Source organism: Ornithodoros turicata, chromosome 3 (assembly GCF_037126465.1).
Source record: "Ornithodoros turicata isolate Travis chromosome 3, ASM3712646v1, whole genome shotgun sequence".
Lineage (NCBI taxonomy): Eukaryota > Metazoa > Arthropoda > Arachnida > Ixodida > Argasidae > Ornithodoros > Ornithodoros turicata.
Window position 1 is genome coordinate 329359 of NC_088203.1, and position 18843 is coordinate 348201.

The following is an 18843-nucleotide window of genomic DNA, read 5'->3' on the forward strand; positions in this document are numbered from 1 at the left end:
AAGCAGAGAGAGAAAACTATTTTTAATACGAATGGTTGCTACGAGCCAAAAAAGTATCGTTGATACGTTAAACGCAATAATGGGAGTAAAAATTATGCCAAGATGCGACGCTGGTGAAAACACGGCAACTTTAACCATAAATAAGAAAATTGGTGGAGCGCGGAAAGAAGTACACTGAGAGCTGGAAGAAAGCACCGTGCCCAGGTAACACGAGGAGTATGTTTTAAAAAAGTATATTTTTTTTATAGCGGAGAAAAGAAGTTGGGCACCACATCCAAGGCGCACCTTATTCACCGGTATAGGACCCTGTGACTGCATGACAAGAACGCCTAGTAGCAGAAGCAAGTTTGCAACGGTCCTTCAAATAGTTAATTCTGCACCAACCGGAGTCTCCAAAGTGTAAAAACAGTTCATAAGAGAGGAGACAGTTTCTTGAAGAGAAGGTACCAAAGTGCAGTATCCGTGCCCAGTATCCGCCACTGTTTTCAACCAGTGATGTGTTTGTAGACTACCTCGGTTAGTTCTTGTTGTTTACATCGTACAAAAGCATGTACACTGTCGGTGCCGCACTTACGTCCTACTTGAGAAAGCAGTCTTTTCCGTCATTTTTTCCTAGTGGATGAACCAATCACATCATACTGCCTGCTCGTAGCAGACAACACCAACCTGTACCCGGGGCCTGATGCTGAATTGAAGATACCGTTCGTTATTGTTATTATTTAAAGTTTGCGCGCTCCAAACTGCATGTGCCTGGCGCTATTCCGCTAGGCTGCGATTTCAAAGAAACGACACACTGCTCGTGACGTATCTCAAAGAATCCCATACATGCACTTATCATGCTCTTGGTGCACCTTCCATGGGCTGTCGCCGAGAGCGTTCTTACAGTGTCTGCTAGGACCCCGAACTTGAAAAATTATTTTCTCAGTTATAAAAAAAAATATACTTTAAAACTTGCTCCTTGTGTTTCTTGGACATGATACTTTCCTCCAGCTTTCACTGTACTTCTTTCTGTGCTCCACCATTTTTGTTATTTCAGATTCAAGTTGACATATTTTCATCTAAGTTGCATCTCACGTTTATTGCGTTTAGCCCTCCAACGAAACTTTTGGCTCGTAGTACCCATACGTATCTCTATGTTAAAAATAGTTTTCAAAATAGTTGTCTCTCTTTGCTTCTAGCGATGTCACCATAATGCGAGTAACCAGAATATTTGTGACAGGTAGATGGAAACAGTTGGATCTCAGAGCAAAGCAGATAGAGGGAACGACTCCAATGTAGGGCTCAGTGTTTCTGGGTTGGCAAGGGAACACAACCTAAGAGCACCTATAAATGTAAGGCCTTTTTTTTACGCAGCTGGTGTACATACAGATAATTTCTGGAATTAACAAATTCTATATCAAGGTAACTCCCACTTCGGACAGCTCATGCAAAACAGTGTCTTTCTCAACTTGCTTGCGCATCAAGCACTAACGTAGAGCGAGCATTTTCCAACTCAACGTTGTTTGATCGACAGATTGATTTGACATTTACTGGCACAGGGGTTGTAACTGGAGGAATAGTCCTCTCCACCATCCTCTACCCCTAACAATCTATAACAAATTTCAGGCATTTGGTACAGTACCAAAAAACTGTAAATAAAGTGTGCATTCACTGTATGCGTAGAAAATGGCAGCTTTCTCAACAATTTTCAGTGTCTCCACGTCGAAAATCACAAAAAGGGCAGATTCATGGTGAGTGAACTAACCACCAATTTTGCGCCTCAAATTTACGATAAATTAAACGACGTAAACTGGAAACCCCAGTTAAATGATATAGTATTGTTGTACATTAAACGTTTTCAAGTTGGTCACCATCATGCGAGTCTCCATACAGTACATTAAACGTGGATGAATGAACACATGCAGGGAAATCAGTTACAATTTCTCAAAATCCACGTTAACGCTATCACATTGCCAGAGTGAACAAAGGTTGCCACATGCTAGTCATGTCAGATTGGTGACATACAATTGTTTAGTGCAGTCTTTGATTCGGACAATGTACATTTTATTTGTCTGCAAAGACCACCATATGAAGGCTCTGTGGCTCCATAGCCAGGATAAAAATTTTCTCTTAGAAATTACGCGCTGCAACCACATTGTAAGATAAGATGTGCAGCCACGCGAAGATCGTGTCCAGTGTGTGTTTCTCCCTTGAGCCCTCAATCTGATCATCATCTCTCGGTCTGCAGTAGGACTTACAGGACAGCCAAAGGCGACCTCAGCAGCTATCCTGCGCACCGTAGGATGTCATCACCTCTCTTTATCTTTCACCATGGCTGCAACCAATTACGGTAGAACCTCGCCAATTCTATCTCGCTTAATTTGAAGGAGTGCTCCTGGAAGGACAGTCCAGTCTTCGCAATCTGACCGCATAATTTGAATAATAATAATAATTCGGGGCTTTACGTCGTGAGACAACTGCGATCATGCGATTAATTTTGCCCAGCTGAGGGTTTTTTAACGTGAGCCAAAATATGGACGCACGGAAGACTGTGTGTCGAAGCAACTTGTAGCCTTCTACCATGTTTCTACCGCTCTCCGGTTAGAACCCGCAGTAGGCGGACACGCATAATTTGAAGAAAACTGGCCCGTCCAAACTTGTGTTTTCAAAGCACACAACAACCTGCACCTTTCCTCGCTGACTTCCCAGCCGCCAATCACACGACTTCCTTGCCACCGAGCGCCTCAGCTGTGCCATCACTCCCACCCATTATGGTTTACGCAGACCTCGTTTCAGCTTACTATCATTTTGTGCTTTGGTTGAGATGCACTTCAAAGTCCATTTCTTGCCTGTGGGCAGTGACTCTGACGGCCATCTACAACGTGCTGTAAGCTCTGAGGAGGGCTTTCTAAGAGTATACCAGGATAGGGGGACATTGTTCTGTACTCTGCTCTCGCAAATGCAATGAACGTGCACGCATTCTTTGCAAGTTCTTAGTGCACCAATTGGGTGCAAGATCAAAACATTATACTAACTTGGAATAAGGTAACGGAAATATGAGTCCCGGTAGCCTATCTTGCTGACGTGTGCTGTCAATTTACAGAAAGCGGAAGATTAAGATACGCGAGTTTTTTGGCAAATAAATATATTTTCGTTCACTATGTGCCAGCTTAATTTCAACTTTTTCTATGTTCAGCCGACTCAGAATTCTAACCGTCGACCGCAATAAACTCCGGAATTAAATAAATTGGGGCCAGCTTGGAAAAAAATTATACTACTCACAGTCAATTCCTGAACCACTTGAGAGTGTTTCTTCTGTTCCAACTGCAGCTTGTTGCGTGCCTCACGGTCCGCCGAACTCATGTGCGCCTTCAGCTCTGCAATCTGTGCAGAAACATCATGCTCCAAGGAAATTAATCCTGTCTGTTCATACCTGCTTGTCTTTGGCCAGAAGCTGTTGGTCTTTGAGTGTCATTTGCTTCTGAAGGGAGGAAACCTGCTCACGGAGCTGTGTCAGCGCTACCACGTGATCGCTGCTATTGGGGTCCAGCAGTCCATCTGTGCTACTCCGGCTGCAAAAACATACGTAGACGCGACATATTTCCAATAAGTTTGCCGCCATACTTAAGAGGCATGCTTCCATTTGCTGCAGGGTCCAATCTGGGCCTCTTGCTTTCACTACTGGACCTACAACAACGGAGAAATGAGCCGAAAAAAAGCTAGAGGGAAAACAAAGTACACACTTGTGGCCCTTGTGGTGATTCTGACTGGATGATCGATGGTGGTGAGTCTTTCCAAGAGAGGAGTGACGGTCATTCTGCTTTGCTTTGGCGAGGGCTCTCTTATAGGATAGAGTACACAGCCAACAGAGTAGCTTTCCATCCACCTGACACACTTTTTAATCCTTAATAATAATCCTTACAAATTAATGGATAAACTCACCTTACGGCGACTGTCGTCCTTGCGATCAAATGCGCATCGTTGCTTGCACTGCTCGCAAGTTACTGGTGGGCCGTACCTCTTTTCAGAATTTGTGCAGCGCTGGCACTTGCTGCCGATGAATGCTGCGATGATGTTGCAGTATTCGCAAGCAGTTGGCTGAAAAACATCCACCATTACAATACGGTAAAAGATAGGAAAAAGACCCACTTTCCCATAGGCTTTTACATTCTGTTCGCACTTTCTGCAGATGGTGCCGCCTTTATTGCTGAAAAATAAGGAGCTATGAGTAAACGCCTACGTGCGTATAAATCCAGAGCCATAGCTAACGGCAGGTTCTTTGTACAGTATAATGTACAGAGAATTGCAATTTATGCATTTTCTTTTCTTTGTTTACCCTGCCCTTTGCACAAACATCTACTTACATGCTTGCTGAAAATGACAAAATGCTAAGTCGTGCTAAGTGGCATTTCGTAGCTACTCACTTCTCTTGCTGAAATTCAGTGCGACAATAGGTACACTTGACAATGGGAAATGCTCCTCTGCAGTCCTGGAAAGAAAAGCATCGTATGAGTAAAAGCAAAAGAACATCCTTCTTTGGGGGCACTGCTCCGTTGGGAATCACTGCAATGACAATGTCTGTTGATAACCCTGTTGACTTTTACTATAATAATTCAGAGCCAAACCAACAATGAGCAGTGCCTCCAACAACACAGCTACATGGGAGATTGTGTTGCATCATCTCAGGGATTCATCTAGCAACAACACTGTTTACCCAATGGTGCAACACACTTCCCAGGGAGTAGCTGCAAAAGTCAAAAGGAACTTACCAATGGTGAAGTTAAGAGGCACTTCTCATTGATGTGCTCAACCAAGCTGTCAAAAGACAAAGAAGGAATACCCAGATTCCAGAGCCCATCATCTCCAGTCAAGCAACAGACACAACTGTCATTGCAATGACTACACAATGTTTCACATTTTATCCGGTGACATTAATGCACTTATTTGTATACAATATTTTTTGTCAGACTGCGTTGTTACAAAACTGTGGCACACTGGCAGAGCAGATGACATAGTGCCACCAAGTCAGTTTGTAATCACATAAAACACCATACTGGCCCCTTGGTCATTTTTTACTTTGTGGGTAAAAATTTCGGCTTGTCCTTCATCGAAGCATAGTCGTGTAGCCCCAAATAATGAAATAACCTTGCCTTACACGGAACAAAGTGGTTTTATGGTAGAATAAAATTGTGCAGACAACGATAGGGTAGAGTCACTAAATAAGCTTCTCTTCAGACACTGAGGTCCAAGGGAGAGCAGGTTTGCCATCTTGTTTCCCATTTGAGGATCGCTGTGGGGTAGAGAAACATGTGTTCCATGTACTGTCCACCACAGTGTGCCCAAGATGTCAAGGTGAGCTCAAGGCCGTCAACTGGTGGGTAGTGTGGTGCGGAAACAAGATGGCGCATGCTCGGAGGCGTAGCTTATTTAGTGACTGTATTTAGTCTACAAACTGTTATTAAACATCAATGACACGAATGACATCAAGACTGAAGCTATTAAGCACTTAATGTCATGGCAGGGGTATTAGTGTCTTTGCTGGCACACATTTGCTTTTATTGGAAAATGGGCCTCCTGATGTGTCTTTGGCCCATGACATATATCCTAACTCTTCGGGTTACAATATCGCAGATTAATTCCTTTCTTTCGGATGCTTTTTCCACCAAAAGTAAACAATTACAAACATTAACAAATTCTGCTGTACAACATAAGCGGCAGTGATATCAATAACCTGCTGAAAACACTACAACAGGGTGCCAATATCGTAAAACATTTACATTGAGTCACCAAAATTCAAGATTGCATCTGCCTTCACAGTTTGAGAATTTTTGTTTTCATGCAAGAACGAGGATCATACAAAGGCTTTGTGTCTCTGGCACAGATGGCATTTCAAAGCTTTTCTGCTACAAGACAGAGGAAATATTAGAGCAACAGGATGAGAAATAAAATAAGTTAGGGGACTACAGGGGTGCTTTTGGGATGTACCTCCAATGGGAGGGTCTCTCATAGCTTCAGTTTACAACCTATACTGAAAATTGTTTTCTAGTGTGTCTCCTATGTGTAGAAGACTTGAATTGTGCACATTCACAAAGAGCATGTTCCTTGCAGTAACATCAGCAAAACTTTACTGTGATGCATAAATAATAGCCACCATTCATTAGCTTATTCGAGCAGTGCGAGTGATCTAGCACAGTATCCAAAAACCATAACCAGCATAGCTGTGATGCATGTGGTATATATGTGGGATGTATAGCCTCCCAGCATTGGATTGGGACTAACCTTACTTGGAAGCTGGGGATTTTTTGTTCCAGTCTGCCACATCTCCTAGGTGTCATTTCAGTGTTACGTTGTGTCATAAACCCTTTCCTGGTAATCATGTCTTTCCCCACCAGCTAATGGCCCAGTTTGGCTCGTACGAGCTGTTATGTTTCTTAGCTTCAGTTCTGCATCACAACCAAGAAAGGCAGAAACGTGAGCATGCTGTAAGCACCTCTTTATAGTATCAATGAACATGTAGCTGTGGGACAAATCCATTGCTTTCTAAATGGAAGATATCTCTGGGTATGCCAAACCATTATTAGAGAAACATTCGGTGACACCTGGTGTCAAATCAAATCAATGATCAAGTTGTTCAAGTTACAGCATCAGAGGAAGATGACCCATCTTTTATTTTGACATTGCAATGTCACAAAGCGATTTCATGTAATGCCATGTTTTGGGTGCGAAAATTTGTATTCATCCTGTACGAAGACAGATGTTCTGGCAGCAGTGAAGAATCGTTGAAGCACCTCAGCCGTGATAGAGGCCACAATCCTAGCCTTGTTGGACAGGTTCACAAGAGTGGTTGCTTCTTGAAGCTATTGTTATTGCCATGTAGTATCTGGCTTGATGCTCGTTTAATTACAAAGACGAAAGATATTTACTATGAGGCGGTCATGCAACCTTCGCCCAATTGTGCCTCTGTGCTAACGCGTATATCACCTAAAGTTCCTTGATAGGTGTGAGGCTCACGTAGTACACCAAATGCGGTTAAGATTCCAATCACGCTAAGCCTAATGATAAAGAAAGACTTGTGCCCGTAAGACACACTGATTTCTTATCTGGACAATCACACGCCCGGAATCATTGAATTATACGGGTTGAGACCATTTGTATAGGCAACTAATGAAACACCTTTGTCACCTACTTTACAAAGTTGTTGCCCTTGGGAAAGTTCTTCGAATGGATGCCGCGCGTTGCATCTTGTGCACGCAAACAAGGCAGATGCCATAAATACGTTACCTTCGGGTAAATGAAGGAATAAATTTTTACGAAACCCGTAAGCAGGTCCACTAAATTATTTTCCCACAGCTAGTAATGCACCGCTCGGGAGACTGTCAGTCACAAACACAAAACACAACCCCTGCTTTGTTCGTGGCACTCTAATTTAATCAGGATTATAGGTGTCGACACAAGTCAGTCTGTTGGAGGAGCATTTCAAAGTTGTTTCGCCTGAGTAGTTGAATATTAAAATGTAGCAGTCGAAGCGGCGGTGACTTCCGTAGGATCTGGGTAAACTTCCATGTCGAAATAATAATATCCAACGGTGTTGATAGCAACCAGGCTCAAAATGAGACCTGTTGTTTTCAGAATTAAACCTGGCACAGCCTGCGGTGATGCCCACGAGCAGTCAGATTATTCATAATATCGTAAAAATGTGGTTTACCATGTCAGCAGTTTTAATCTTAGCTTGAGCATAAACTATTTCGTTGCAGACCGACGAGCCAGGGTACATGAAGGACATGGTCCCGGCGTGGTACACTGCTAGTACAAAGTATATGGGGTGCACTTGAAGAGCTACGGCCTGGAAAAGAAATATCTTGAGCTCTAATGCGTCATGAAGTTATTTGTCGTACCAAGTGCGCAGCGTACGGAGTAACTATTGCAATGACTGTGCTCTGGTGACAAAGTTCGGTGACAAGAGAAGTGAATATGGTGATTAGGATTTGAACCAGCGCAACATGAATATGCACGTACTCTTGGACTTCGGCTTTGGCCAGCGCGTTCAGACCTGACACCTGGAAGGATGCATGGCATGAGAAATCCACAGTTGCGATGGGGGTGTATAAACCACACAGCACTTGAATTACAGAACGAAAGGAAGGTCGTTTTGACGAGGACTTTCAGGAGTCACGTCAAATGGGTATCGGCAGACATCTGGATATCCTTGCTGCCGAAAAGATTTGCTCTTCGGAAATGGGCTATTGGGAATTGGAGTATTCTTCAACAAAGGCAGAATCGATAAACGATGTCTCGGAATGGTAGAACCTTACAGTTCGTTTGTCAAACTGCCATCTACCATATGAAACTGCCCCTCCTTTTGCCGTTCGTTAAAATCTTACAGGTCATATACCAACAGCAGTGTCACTAGGGGAGTGTGGTCCGCGCCGGGTTACAGGACACAATGGCGTGGCGTGTCTCACCGCTGCTTTCTGTCTTTCTGTGCCGTATAATGACACCACAAATATGAGGAACCCTCGAAGTCGTTTTTTTTTCTTTCTTTCTTTTTTTGCGTGGGGCATGATATTCTTACATTGTGTGGCCTGGTATGGGAAGGGATCCATTATTGCTGGGGGGTAGGGGGGATGCCACTGCATACTGACATCGCAAACTGACGTTCATATACTAATCACATAGGAGGGAGAAAAACTGTCTGGTTGAATTTATGGGCCATAGTGCAAAAGTATGAACGGGGACCATACCCTGAACATGATGTCGAGAGTGAGACAAGTGCCAATAAGGAAGAGTGTGTGCCAAGGCATGAAACCATTGAGGAATGGCCACGTCATCAGTCGCTTGGAACACTGGGATACTGACTCAGCTGGGACAATAAAGAGCATCACTGTTGCTGCCACCCAGTAGGTGCTCATTGTCCTGCATTGATCAACATAAAGTATTTTGAGCGCCACCAAAGAGCTGTATAATGAGAAACGTCCTGTCTAGGGGTACAGTTGTGGTTCCCTTTCCTGACAACAGATAATGTCGCATCCAACTACATTAGAAAACGAATAAATGCTGTGGCAGAAAACCATGAGTGAAAATGATATTCTTGTCGTGACGTGCCATTTATTTATTTCAATAGCGCCCGAAATTTTGCACTAAGATCCACGCAAAAAATGCGTTACTTCCGCAGCCGTACATCCCACTTGTATTTTGTATAACTGCTTTACTCGTATAACAATTTTTGGTCCCACCATCTTAAGATAACTTGCATGAGGTTTGGAGATGTTTAAACGGATAAACAACGACAATTGGCGTAGGCACTCCTAATTACTTAAATTTGCTAATATAAGATATATGTATAATATATTTACCATTTTAGTTTTATTAAGGGTCTAATAAAATGCTCACATTTGTATCCCAATGCTTCCCAGGGTTGGTAAATTAGCAGCAGCAATGAAGCCACAAAAGCACAACAGGACACCTTTTTCGTGAAATCTGAAAATCAAAGCTCGTCATGTTGGGAATGTCATATTCTTGCAACTGGATAATGCTTGTAATGTGCCTGATTACAGTAGGGATCCAGACAACTGTTTCCTTGGAATATTCGACCTCGACCGAATGTTTATTGAGCTCGCGCCTCCTCTTTGTCGCTCCGCTACTTTCAAGTCCATCCTTCCGTGGATGGTAGGGTATAATGTTTTCCACTGATGCTCTTTCCTCCAGTCCGTTTGGTATAGCATAAGTGATTTCCTCCAATTTCGACCAGTTTCTTGACGGGGTACGGACCCTTGAACGGGTTTCGGCTGCCCCGCAAACCATACCGAACGAGTATCCCAGCGGGCACGACAGACGGCCTGACTCACCGAGGTTGCGGGAGCACTGGTTTCCATAACTGGCGCCCAACGTGGGGCCACGGCTCGTCTGCGCGGTCGTTGGGACGGCGCACAGATTTTTATAGCGGAACGGGAGACCGTGGTACCGTTTGGGTGTGTGGCTGGGGACTCTGGCAGGACAGGAGTATTACTTTTAGAAGCTGTCGGAATGTACGTGAATAACTCATTTTCTTCTTGTAGGTTACACCGGGCTTTGTTGTGTCCTCCCAGCGGGCACGACAGACGGCCTGACTCACCGAGGTAGCGGGAGCACTGGTTTCCATAACTGGCGCCCAACGTGGGGCCACGGCTCGTCTGCGCGGTCGTTGGGACGGCGCACAGATTTTTATAGCGGAACGGGAGACCGTGGTACCGTTTGGGTGTGTGGCTGGGGACTCTGGCAGGACAGGAGTATTACTTTTAGAAGCTGTCGGAATGTACGTGAATAACTCATTTTCTTCTTGTAGGTTACACCGGGCTTTGTTGTGTCCTCCCAGCGGGCGCGACAGACGGCCTGACTCACCGAGGTAGCGGGAGCACTGGTTTCCATAACTGGCGCCCAACGTGGGGCCACGGCTCGTCTGCGCGGTCGTTGGGACGGCGCACAGTTTTTTTTATAGCGGAACGGGAGACCGTGGTACCGTTTGGGTGTGTGGCTGGGGACTCTGGCAGGACAGGAGTATTACCTTTAGAAGCTGTCGGAATGTACATGAATAACTCATTTTCTTCTTGTAGGTTACACCGGGCTTTGTTGTGTCGTCCCAGCGGGCACGACAGACGGCCTGATTCACCGAGGTTGCGGGAGCACTGGTTTCCATAACTGGCGCCCAACGTGGGGCCACGGCTCGTCTGCGCGGTCGTTGGGACGGCGCACAGATTTTTATAGCGGAACGGGAGACCGTGGTACCGTTTGGGTGTGTGGCTGGGGACTCTGGCAGGACAGGAGTATTACTTTTAGAAGCTGTCGGAATGTACGTGAATAACTCATTTTCTTCTTGTAGGTTACACCGGGCTTTGTTGTGTCCTCCCAGCGGGCACGACAGACGGCCTGACTCACCGAGGTAGCGGGAGCACTGGTTTCCATAACTGGCGCCCAACGTGGGGCCACGGCTCGTCTGCGCGGTCGTTGGGACGGCGCACAGTTTTTTTTATAGCGGAACGGGAGACCGTGGTACCGTTTGGGTGTGTGGCTGGGGACTCTGGCAGGACAGGAGTATTACCTTTAGAAGCTGTCGGAATGTACATGAATAACTCATTTTCTTCTTGTAGGTTACACCGGGCTTTGTTGTGTCGTCCCAGCGGGCACGACAGACGGCCTGATTCACCGAGGTTGCGGGAGCACTGGTTTCCATAACTGGCGCCCAACGTGGGGCCACGGCTCGTCTGCGCGGTCGTTGGGACGGCGCACAGATTTTTATAGCGGAACGGGAGACCGTGGTACCGTTTGGGTGTGTGGCTGGGGACTCTGGCAGGACACGAGTATTACTTTTAGAAGCTGTCGGAATGTACGTGAATAACTCATTTTCTTCTTGTCGGTCACACCGGGCTTTGTCGTGTCCTCCGAGCGGGCACGACAGACGGCCTGACTCACCGAAATTGCGGGAGCACTTGTTTCCGTAACTGGCGCCCAACGTAGGGCCACGGCTCGTCTGTGCGGTCGTTGGGACGGCGCACAGTTTTTCGATAGCCGAACGGGAGAACGTGGTACCGTTTGGGTGTGTGGCTGGGGACTCTGGCAGGACAGGAGTATTGCTTTTTGAAACTGTCGGAATGTACGTGAATAACTCATTTTCTTCTTGTCGGTTACACCGGGCTTTGTCGTGTCCTCGAGCGGGCGCGACAGACGGCCTGACTCACCGAGGTTGCGGGAGCACTGGTTTCCATAACTGGCGTCCAACGTGGGGCCACGGCTGGTCTGCGCGGTCGTTGGGACGGCGCACAGTTTTTCGATAGCGGAACGGGAGACCGTGGTACCGTTTGGGTGTGTGGCTGGGGACTCTGGCAGGACAGGAGTATTGCTTTTAGAAACTGTCGGAATGTACGTGAATAACTCATTTTCTTCTTGTCGGTTACACCGGGCTTTGTCGTGTCCTCCGAGCGGGCGCGACAGACGGCCTGACTCACCGAGGTTGCGGGAGCACTGGTTTCCATAACTGGCGTCCAACGTGGGGCCACGGCTGGTCTGCGCGGTCGTTGGGACGGCGCACAGTTTTTTTTATAGCGGAACGGGAGACCGTGGTACCGTTTGGGTGTGTGGCTGGGGACTCTGGCAGGACAGGAGTATTACTTTTAGAAGCTGTCGGAATGTACATGAATAACTCATTTTCTTCTTGTAGGTTACACCGGGCTTTGTTGCGTCGTCCCAGCGGGCACGACAGACGGCCTGATTCACCGAGGTTGCGGGAGCACTGGTTTCCATAACTGGCGCCCAACGTGGGGCCACGGCTCGTCTGCGCGGTCGTTGGGACGGCGCACATATTTTTATAGCGGAACGGGAGACCGTGGTACCGTTTGGGTGTGTGGCTGGGGACTCTGGCAGGACACGAGTATTACTTTTAGAAGCTGTCGGAATGTACGTGAATAACTCATTTTCTTCTTGTCGGTCACACCGGGCTTTGTCGTGTCCTCCGAGCGGGCGCGACAGACGGCCTGACTCACCGAGGTTGCGGGTGCACTGGTTTCCATAACTGGCGTCCAACGTGGGGCCACGGCTGGTCTGCGCGGTCGTTGGGACGGCGCACAGTTTTTCGATAGCGGAACGGGAGACCGTGGTACCGTTTGGGTGTGTGGCTGGGGACTGCCAGGACAGGAGTATTGCTTTTAGAAACTGTCGGAATGTACGTGAATAACTCATTTTCTTCTTGTCGGTTACACCGGGCTTTGTCGTGTCCTCCGAGCGGGCGCGACAGACGGCCTGACTCACCGAGGTTGCGGGTGCACTGGTTTCCATAACTGGCGTCCAACGTGGGGCCACGGCTGGTCTGCGCGGTCGTTGGGACGGCGCACAGTTTTTCGATAGCGGAACGGGAGACCGTGGTACCGTTTGGGTGTGTGGCTGGGGACTCTGCCAGGACAGGAGTATTGCTTTTAGAAACTGTCGGAATGTACGTGAATAACTCATTTTCTTCTTGTCGGTTACACCGGGCTTTGTCGTGTCCTCCGAGCGGGAGCGACAGACGGCCTGACTCACCGAGGTTGCTGGAGCACTGGTTTCCATAACTGGCGTCCAACGTGGGGCCACGGCTGGTCTGCGCGGTCGTTGGGACGGCGCACAGTTTTTCGATAGCGGAACGGGAGACCGTGGTACCGTTTGGTTGTGTGGCTGGGGACTCTGCCAGGACAGGAGTATTGCTTTTAGAAACTGTCGGAATGTACGTGAATAACTCATTTTCTTCTTGTCGGTTACACCGGGCTTTGTCGTGTCCTCCGAGCGGGCGCGACAGACGGCCTGACTCACCGAGGTTGCGGGAGCACTGGTTTCCATAACTGGCGTCCAACGTGGGGCCACGGCTGGTCTGCGCGGTCGTTGGGACGGCGCACAGTTTTTCGATAGCGGAACGGGAGACCGTGGTACCGTTTGGGTGTGTGGCTGGGGACTCTGCCAGGACAGGAGTATTGCTTTTAGAAACTGTCGGAATGTACGTGAATAACTCATTTTCTTCTTGTCGGTTACACCGGGCTTTGTCGTGTCCTCCGAGCGGGCGCGACAGACGGCCTGACTCACCGAGGTTGCGGGAGCACTGGTTTCCATAACTGGCGTCCAACGTGGGGCCACGGCTGGTCTGCGCGGTCGTTGGGACGGCGCACAGTTTTTCGATAGCGGAACGGGAGACCGTGGTACCGTTTGGTTGTGTGGCTGGGGACTCTGCCAGGACAGGAGTATTGCTTTTAGAAACTGTCGGAATGTACGTGAATAACTCATTTTCTTCTTGTCGGTTACACCGGGCTTTGTCGTGTCCTCCGAGCGGGCGCGACAGACGGCCTGACTCACCGAGGTTGCGGGAGCACTGGTTTCCATAACTGGCGTCCAACGTGGGGCCACGGCTGGTCTGCGCGGTCGTTGGGACGGCGCACAGTTTTTCGATAGCGGAACGGGAGACCGTGGTACCGTTTGGGTGTGTGGCTGGGGACTCTGCCAGGACAGGAGTATTGCTTTTAGAAACTGTCGGAATGTACGTGAATAACTCATTTTCTTCTTGTCGGTTACACCGGGCTTTGTCGTGTCCTCCGAGCGGGCGCGACAGACGGCCTGACTCACCGAGGTTGCGGGAGCACTGGTTTCCATAACTGGCGTCCAACGTGGGGCCACGGCTGGTCTGCGCGGTCGTTGGGACGGCGCACAGTTTTTCGATAGCGGAACGGGAGACCGTGGTACCGTTTGGGTGTGTGGCTGGGGACTCTGCCAGGACAGGAGTATTGCTTTTAGAAACTGTCGGAATGTACGTGAATAACTCATTTTCTTCTTGTCGGTTACACCGGGCTTTGTCGTGTCCTCCGAGCGGGCGCGACAGACGGCCTGACTCACCGAGGTTGCGGGAGCACTGGTTTCCATAACTGGCGTCCAACGTGGGGCCACGGCTGGTCTGCGCGGTCGTTGGGACGGCGCACAGTTTTTCGATAGCGGAACGGGAGACCGTGGTACCGTTTGGGTGTGTGGCTGGGGACTCTGCCAGGACAGGAGTATTGCTTTTAGAAACTGTCGGAATGTACGTGAATAACTCATTTTCTTCTTGTCGGTTACACCGGGCTTTGTCGTGTCCTCCGAGCGGGCGCGACAGACGGCCTGACTCACCGAGGTTGCGGGAGCACTGGTTTCCATAACTGGCGTCCAACGTGGGGCCACGGCTGGTCTGCGCGGTCGTTGGGACGGCGCACAGTTTTTCGATAGCGGAACGGGAGACCGTGGTACCGTTTGGGTGTGTGGCTGGGGACTCTGCCAGGACAGGAGTATTGCTTTTAGAAACTGTCGGAATGTACGTGAATAACTCATTTTCTTCTTGTCGGTTACACCGGGCTTTGTCGTGTCCTCCGAGCGGGCGCGACAGACGGCCTGACTCACCGAGGTTGCGGGAGCACTGGTTTCCATAACTGGCGTCCAACGTGGGGCCACGGCTGGTCTGCGCGGTCGTTGGGACGGCGCACAGTTTTTCGATAGCGGAACGGGAGACCGTGGTACCGTTTGGGTGTGTGGCTGGGGACTCTGCCAGGACAGGAGTATTGCTTTTAGAAACTGTCGGAATGTACGTGAATAACTCATTTTCTTCTTGTCGGTTACACCGGGCTTTGTCGTGTCCTCCGAGCGGGCGCGACAGACGGCCTGACTCACCGAGGTTGCGGGAGCACTGGTTTCCATAACTGGCGTCCAACGTGGGGCCACGGCTGGTCTGCGCGGTCGTTGGGACGGCGCACAGTTTTTCGATAGCGGAACGGGAGACCGTGGTACCGTTTGGGTGTGTGGCTGGGGACTCTGCCAGGACAGGAGTATTGCTTTTAGAAACTGTCGGAATGTACGTGAATAACTCATTTTCTTCTTGTCGGTTACACCGGGCTTTGTCGTGTCCTCCGAGCGGGCGCGACAGACGGCCTGACTCACCGAGGTTGCGGGAGCACTGGTTTCCATAACTGGCGTCCAACGTGGGGCCACGGCTGGTCTGCGCGGTCGTTGGGACGGCGCACAGTTTTTCGATAGCGGAACGGGAGACCGTGGTACCGTTTGGGTGTGTGGCTGGGGACTCTGCCAGGACAGGAGTATTGCTTTTAGAAACTGTCGGAATGTACGTGAATAACTCATTTTCTTCTTGTCGGTTACACCGGGCTTTGTCGTGTCCTCCGAGCGGGCGCGACAGACGGCCTGACTCACCGAGGTTGCGGGAGCACTGGTTTCCATAACTGGCGTCCAACGTGGGGCCACGGCTGGTCTGCGCGGTCGTTGGGACGGCGCACAGTTTTTCGATAGCGGAACGGGAGACCGTGGTATACCGTTTGGGTGTGTGGCTGGGGACTCTGCCAGGACAGGAGTATTGCTTTTAGAAACTGTCGGAATGTACGTGAATAACTCATTTTCTTCTTGTCGGTTACACCGGGCTTTGTCGTGTCCTCCGAGCGGGCGCGACAGACGGCCTGACTCACCGAGGTTGCGGGAGCACTGGTTTCCATAACTGGCGTCCAACGTGGGGCCACGGCTGGTCTGCGCGGTCGTTGGGACGGCGCACAGTTTTTCGATAGCGGAACGGGAGACCGTGGTACCGTTTGGGTGTGTGGCTGGGGACTCTGCCAGGACAGGAGTATTGCTTTTAGAAACTGTCGGAATGTACGTGAATAACTCATTTTCTTCTTGTCGGTTACACCGGGCTTTGTCGTGTCCTCCGAGCGGGCGCGACAGACGGCCTGACTCACCGAGGTTGCGGGAGCACTGGTTTCCATAACTGGCGGCCAACGTGGGGCCACGGCTGGTCTGCGCGGTCGTTGGGACGGCGCACAGTTTTTCGATAGCGGAACGGGAGACCGTGGTACCGTTTGGGTGTGTGGCTGGGGACTCTGCCAGGACAGGAGTATTGCTTTTAGAAACTGTCGGAATGTACGTGAATAACTCATTTTCTTCTTGTCGGTTACACCGGGCTTTGTCGTGTCCTCCGAGCGGGCGCGACAGACGGCCTGACTCACCGAGGTTGCGGGAGCACTGGTTTCCATAACTGGCGGCCAACGTGGGGCCACGGCTGGTCTGCGCGGTCGTTGGGACGGCGCACAGTTTTTCGATAGCGGAACGGGAGACCGTGGTACCGTTTGGGTGTGTGGCTGGGGACTCTGCCAGGACAGGAGTATTGCTTTTAGAAACTGTCGGAATGTACGTGAATAACTCATTTTCTTCTTGTCGGTTACACCGGGCTTTGTCGTGTCCTCCGAGCGGGCGCGACAGACGGCCTGACTCACCGAGGTTGCGGGAGCACTGGTTTCCATAACTGGCGGCCAACGTGGGGCCACGGCTGGTCTGCGCGGTCGTTGGGACGGCGCACAGTTTTTCGATAGCGGAACGGGAGACCGTGGTACCGTTTGGGTGTGTGGCTGGGGACTCTGCCAGGACAGGAGTATTGCTTTTAGAAACTGTCGGAATGTACGTGAATAACTCATTTTCTTCTTGTCGGTTACACCGGGCTTTGTCGTGTCCTCCGAGCGGGCGCGACAGACGGCCTGACTCACCGAGGTTGCGGGAGCACTGGTTTCCATAACTGGCGTCCAACGTGGGGCCACGGCTGGTCTGCGCGGTCGTTGGGACGGCGCACAGTTTTTCGATAGCGGAACGGGAGACCGTGGTACCGTTTGGGTGTGTGGCTGGGGACTCTGCCAGGACAGGAGTATTGCTTTTAGAAACTGTCGGAATGTACGTGAATAACTCATTTTCTTCTTGTCGGTTACACCGGGCTTTGTCGTGTCCTCCGAGCGGGCGCGACAGACGGCCTGACTCACCGAGGTTGCGGGAGCACTGGTTTCCATAACTGGCGGCCAACGTGGGGCCACGGCTGGTCTGCGCGGTCGTTGGGACGGCGCACAGTTTTTCGATAGCGGAACGGGAGACCGTGGTACCGTTTGGGTGTGTGGCTGGGGACTCTGCCAGGACAGGAGTATTGCTTTTAGAAACTGTCGGAATGTACGTGAATAACTCATTTTCTTCTTGTCGGTTACACCGGGCTTTGTCGTGTCCTCCGAGCGGGCGCGACAGACGGCCTGACTCACCGAGGTTGCGGGAGCACTGGTTTCCATAACTGGCGGCCAACGTGGGGCCACGGCTGGTCTGCGCGGTCGTTGGGACGGCGCACAGTTTTTCGATAGCGGAACGGGAGACCGTGGTACCGTTTGGGTGTGTGGCTGGGGACTCTGCCAGGACAGGAGTATTGCTTTTAGAAACTGTCGGAATGTACGTGAATAACTCATTTTCTTCTTGTCGGTTACACCGGGCTTTGTCGTGTCCTCCGAGCGGGCGCGACAGACGGCCTGACTCACCGAGGTTGCGGGAGCACTGGTTTCCATAACTGGCGTCCAACGTGGGGCCACGGCTGGTCTGCGCGGTCGTTGGGACGGCGCACAGTTTTTCGATAGCGGAACGGGAGACCGTGGTACCGTTTGGGTGTGTGGCTGGGGACTCTGCCAGGACAGGAGTATTGCTTTTAGAAACTGTCGGAATGTACGTGAATAACTCATTTTCTTCTTGTCGGTTACACCGGGCTTTGTCGTGTCCTCCGAGCGGGCGCGACAGACGGCCTGACTCACCGAGGTTGCGGGAGCACTGGTTTCCATAACTGGCGGCCAACGTGGGGCCACGGCTGGTCTGCGCGGTCGTTGGGACGGCGCACAGTTTTTCGATAGCGGAACGGGAGACCGTGGTACCGTTTGGGTGTGTGGCTGGGGACTCTGCCAGGACAGGAGTATTGCTTTTAGAAACTGTCGGAATGTACGTGAATAACTCATTTTCTTCTTGTCGGTTACACCGGGCTTTGTCGTGTCCTCCGAGCGGGCGCGACAGACGGCCTGACTCACCGAGGTTGCGGGAGCACTGGTTTCCATAACTGACGGCCAACGTGGGGCCACGGCTCGTCCGCGCGGTCGTTGGGACGGCGCACAGTCCTTTGACAGCGGAACGGGAGTCCGTGGTGCCGTTTGGGTCTGTGGGTGGGGACTCTGACAGTAATATTGCTAGCAGTATTGCAAGGAGCAAGACAATAGGAGACGCTTTAGCTCGTTTTGCTTTTTTCCGTCCGAGATAACATCTAGGACAAGGAATGAAACATCGCTGTTCGGATTTTCGGAAGAGATTACATTGCCCTTATCGACACGAGGGCTACGGTCTCTCTTATCTGCGATTGTGTTTACGAACACTGCGTACCACGGAATGTGTAACTGCAATCCACAGATTTCACCCTTGTCTTGCTTCCAATGACAAGATTCCAGCACAAACTTCAGTTGTGCACTGGTTTCACTTCGATGGGAGACGACGAAAGCAGCGCTTCGTCCATTT

The 18843-nt window shown here is 50.1% G+C and overlaps 1 protein-coding gene across 5 annotated transcripts in view; it reads right to left on the reverse strand.

Annotated features, from left to right (window-relative positions):
- Positions 1–18843, reverse strand: part of LOC135387768 (protein FAM76A-like) — a 43165-nt gene that overhangs the window by 1822 nt on the left and 22500 nt on the right. For 2 of the 5 annotated variants that reach the window (XM_064616881.1, XM_064616879.1), the window contains exons 8-15: positions 4749–4794; positions 4404–4468; positions 4129–4186; positions 3922–4077; positions 3723–3865; positions 3604–3666; positions 3413–3551; positions 3262–3363 (exon numbers count right to left, since the gene is read on the reverse strand). In XM_064616881.1, coding sequence (XP_064472951.1) covers positions 3262–3363; positions 3413–3551; positions 3604–3666; positions 3723–3865; positions 3922–4077; positions 4129–4186; positions 4404–4468; positions 4749–4794 — 772 coding nt within the window. The other 3 variants (XM_064616883.1, XM_064616880.1, XM_064616882.1) reach the window with 3 other exon arrangements.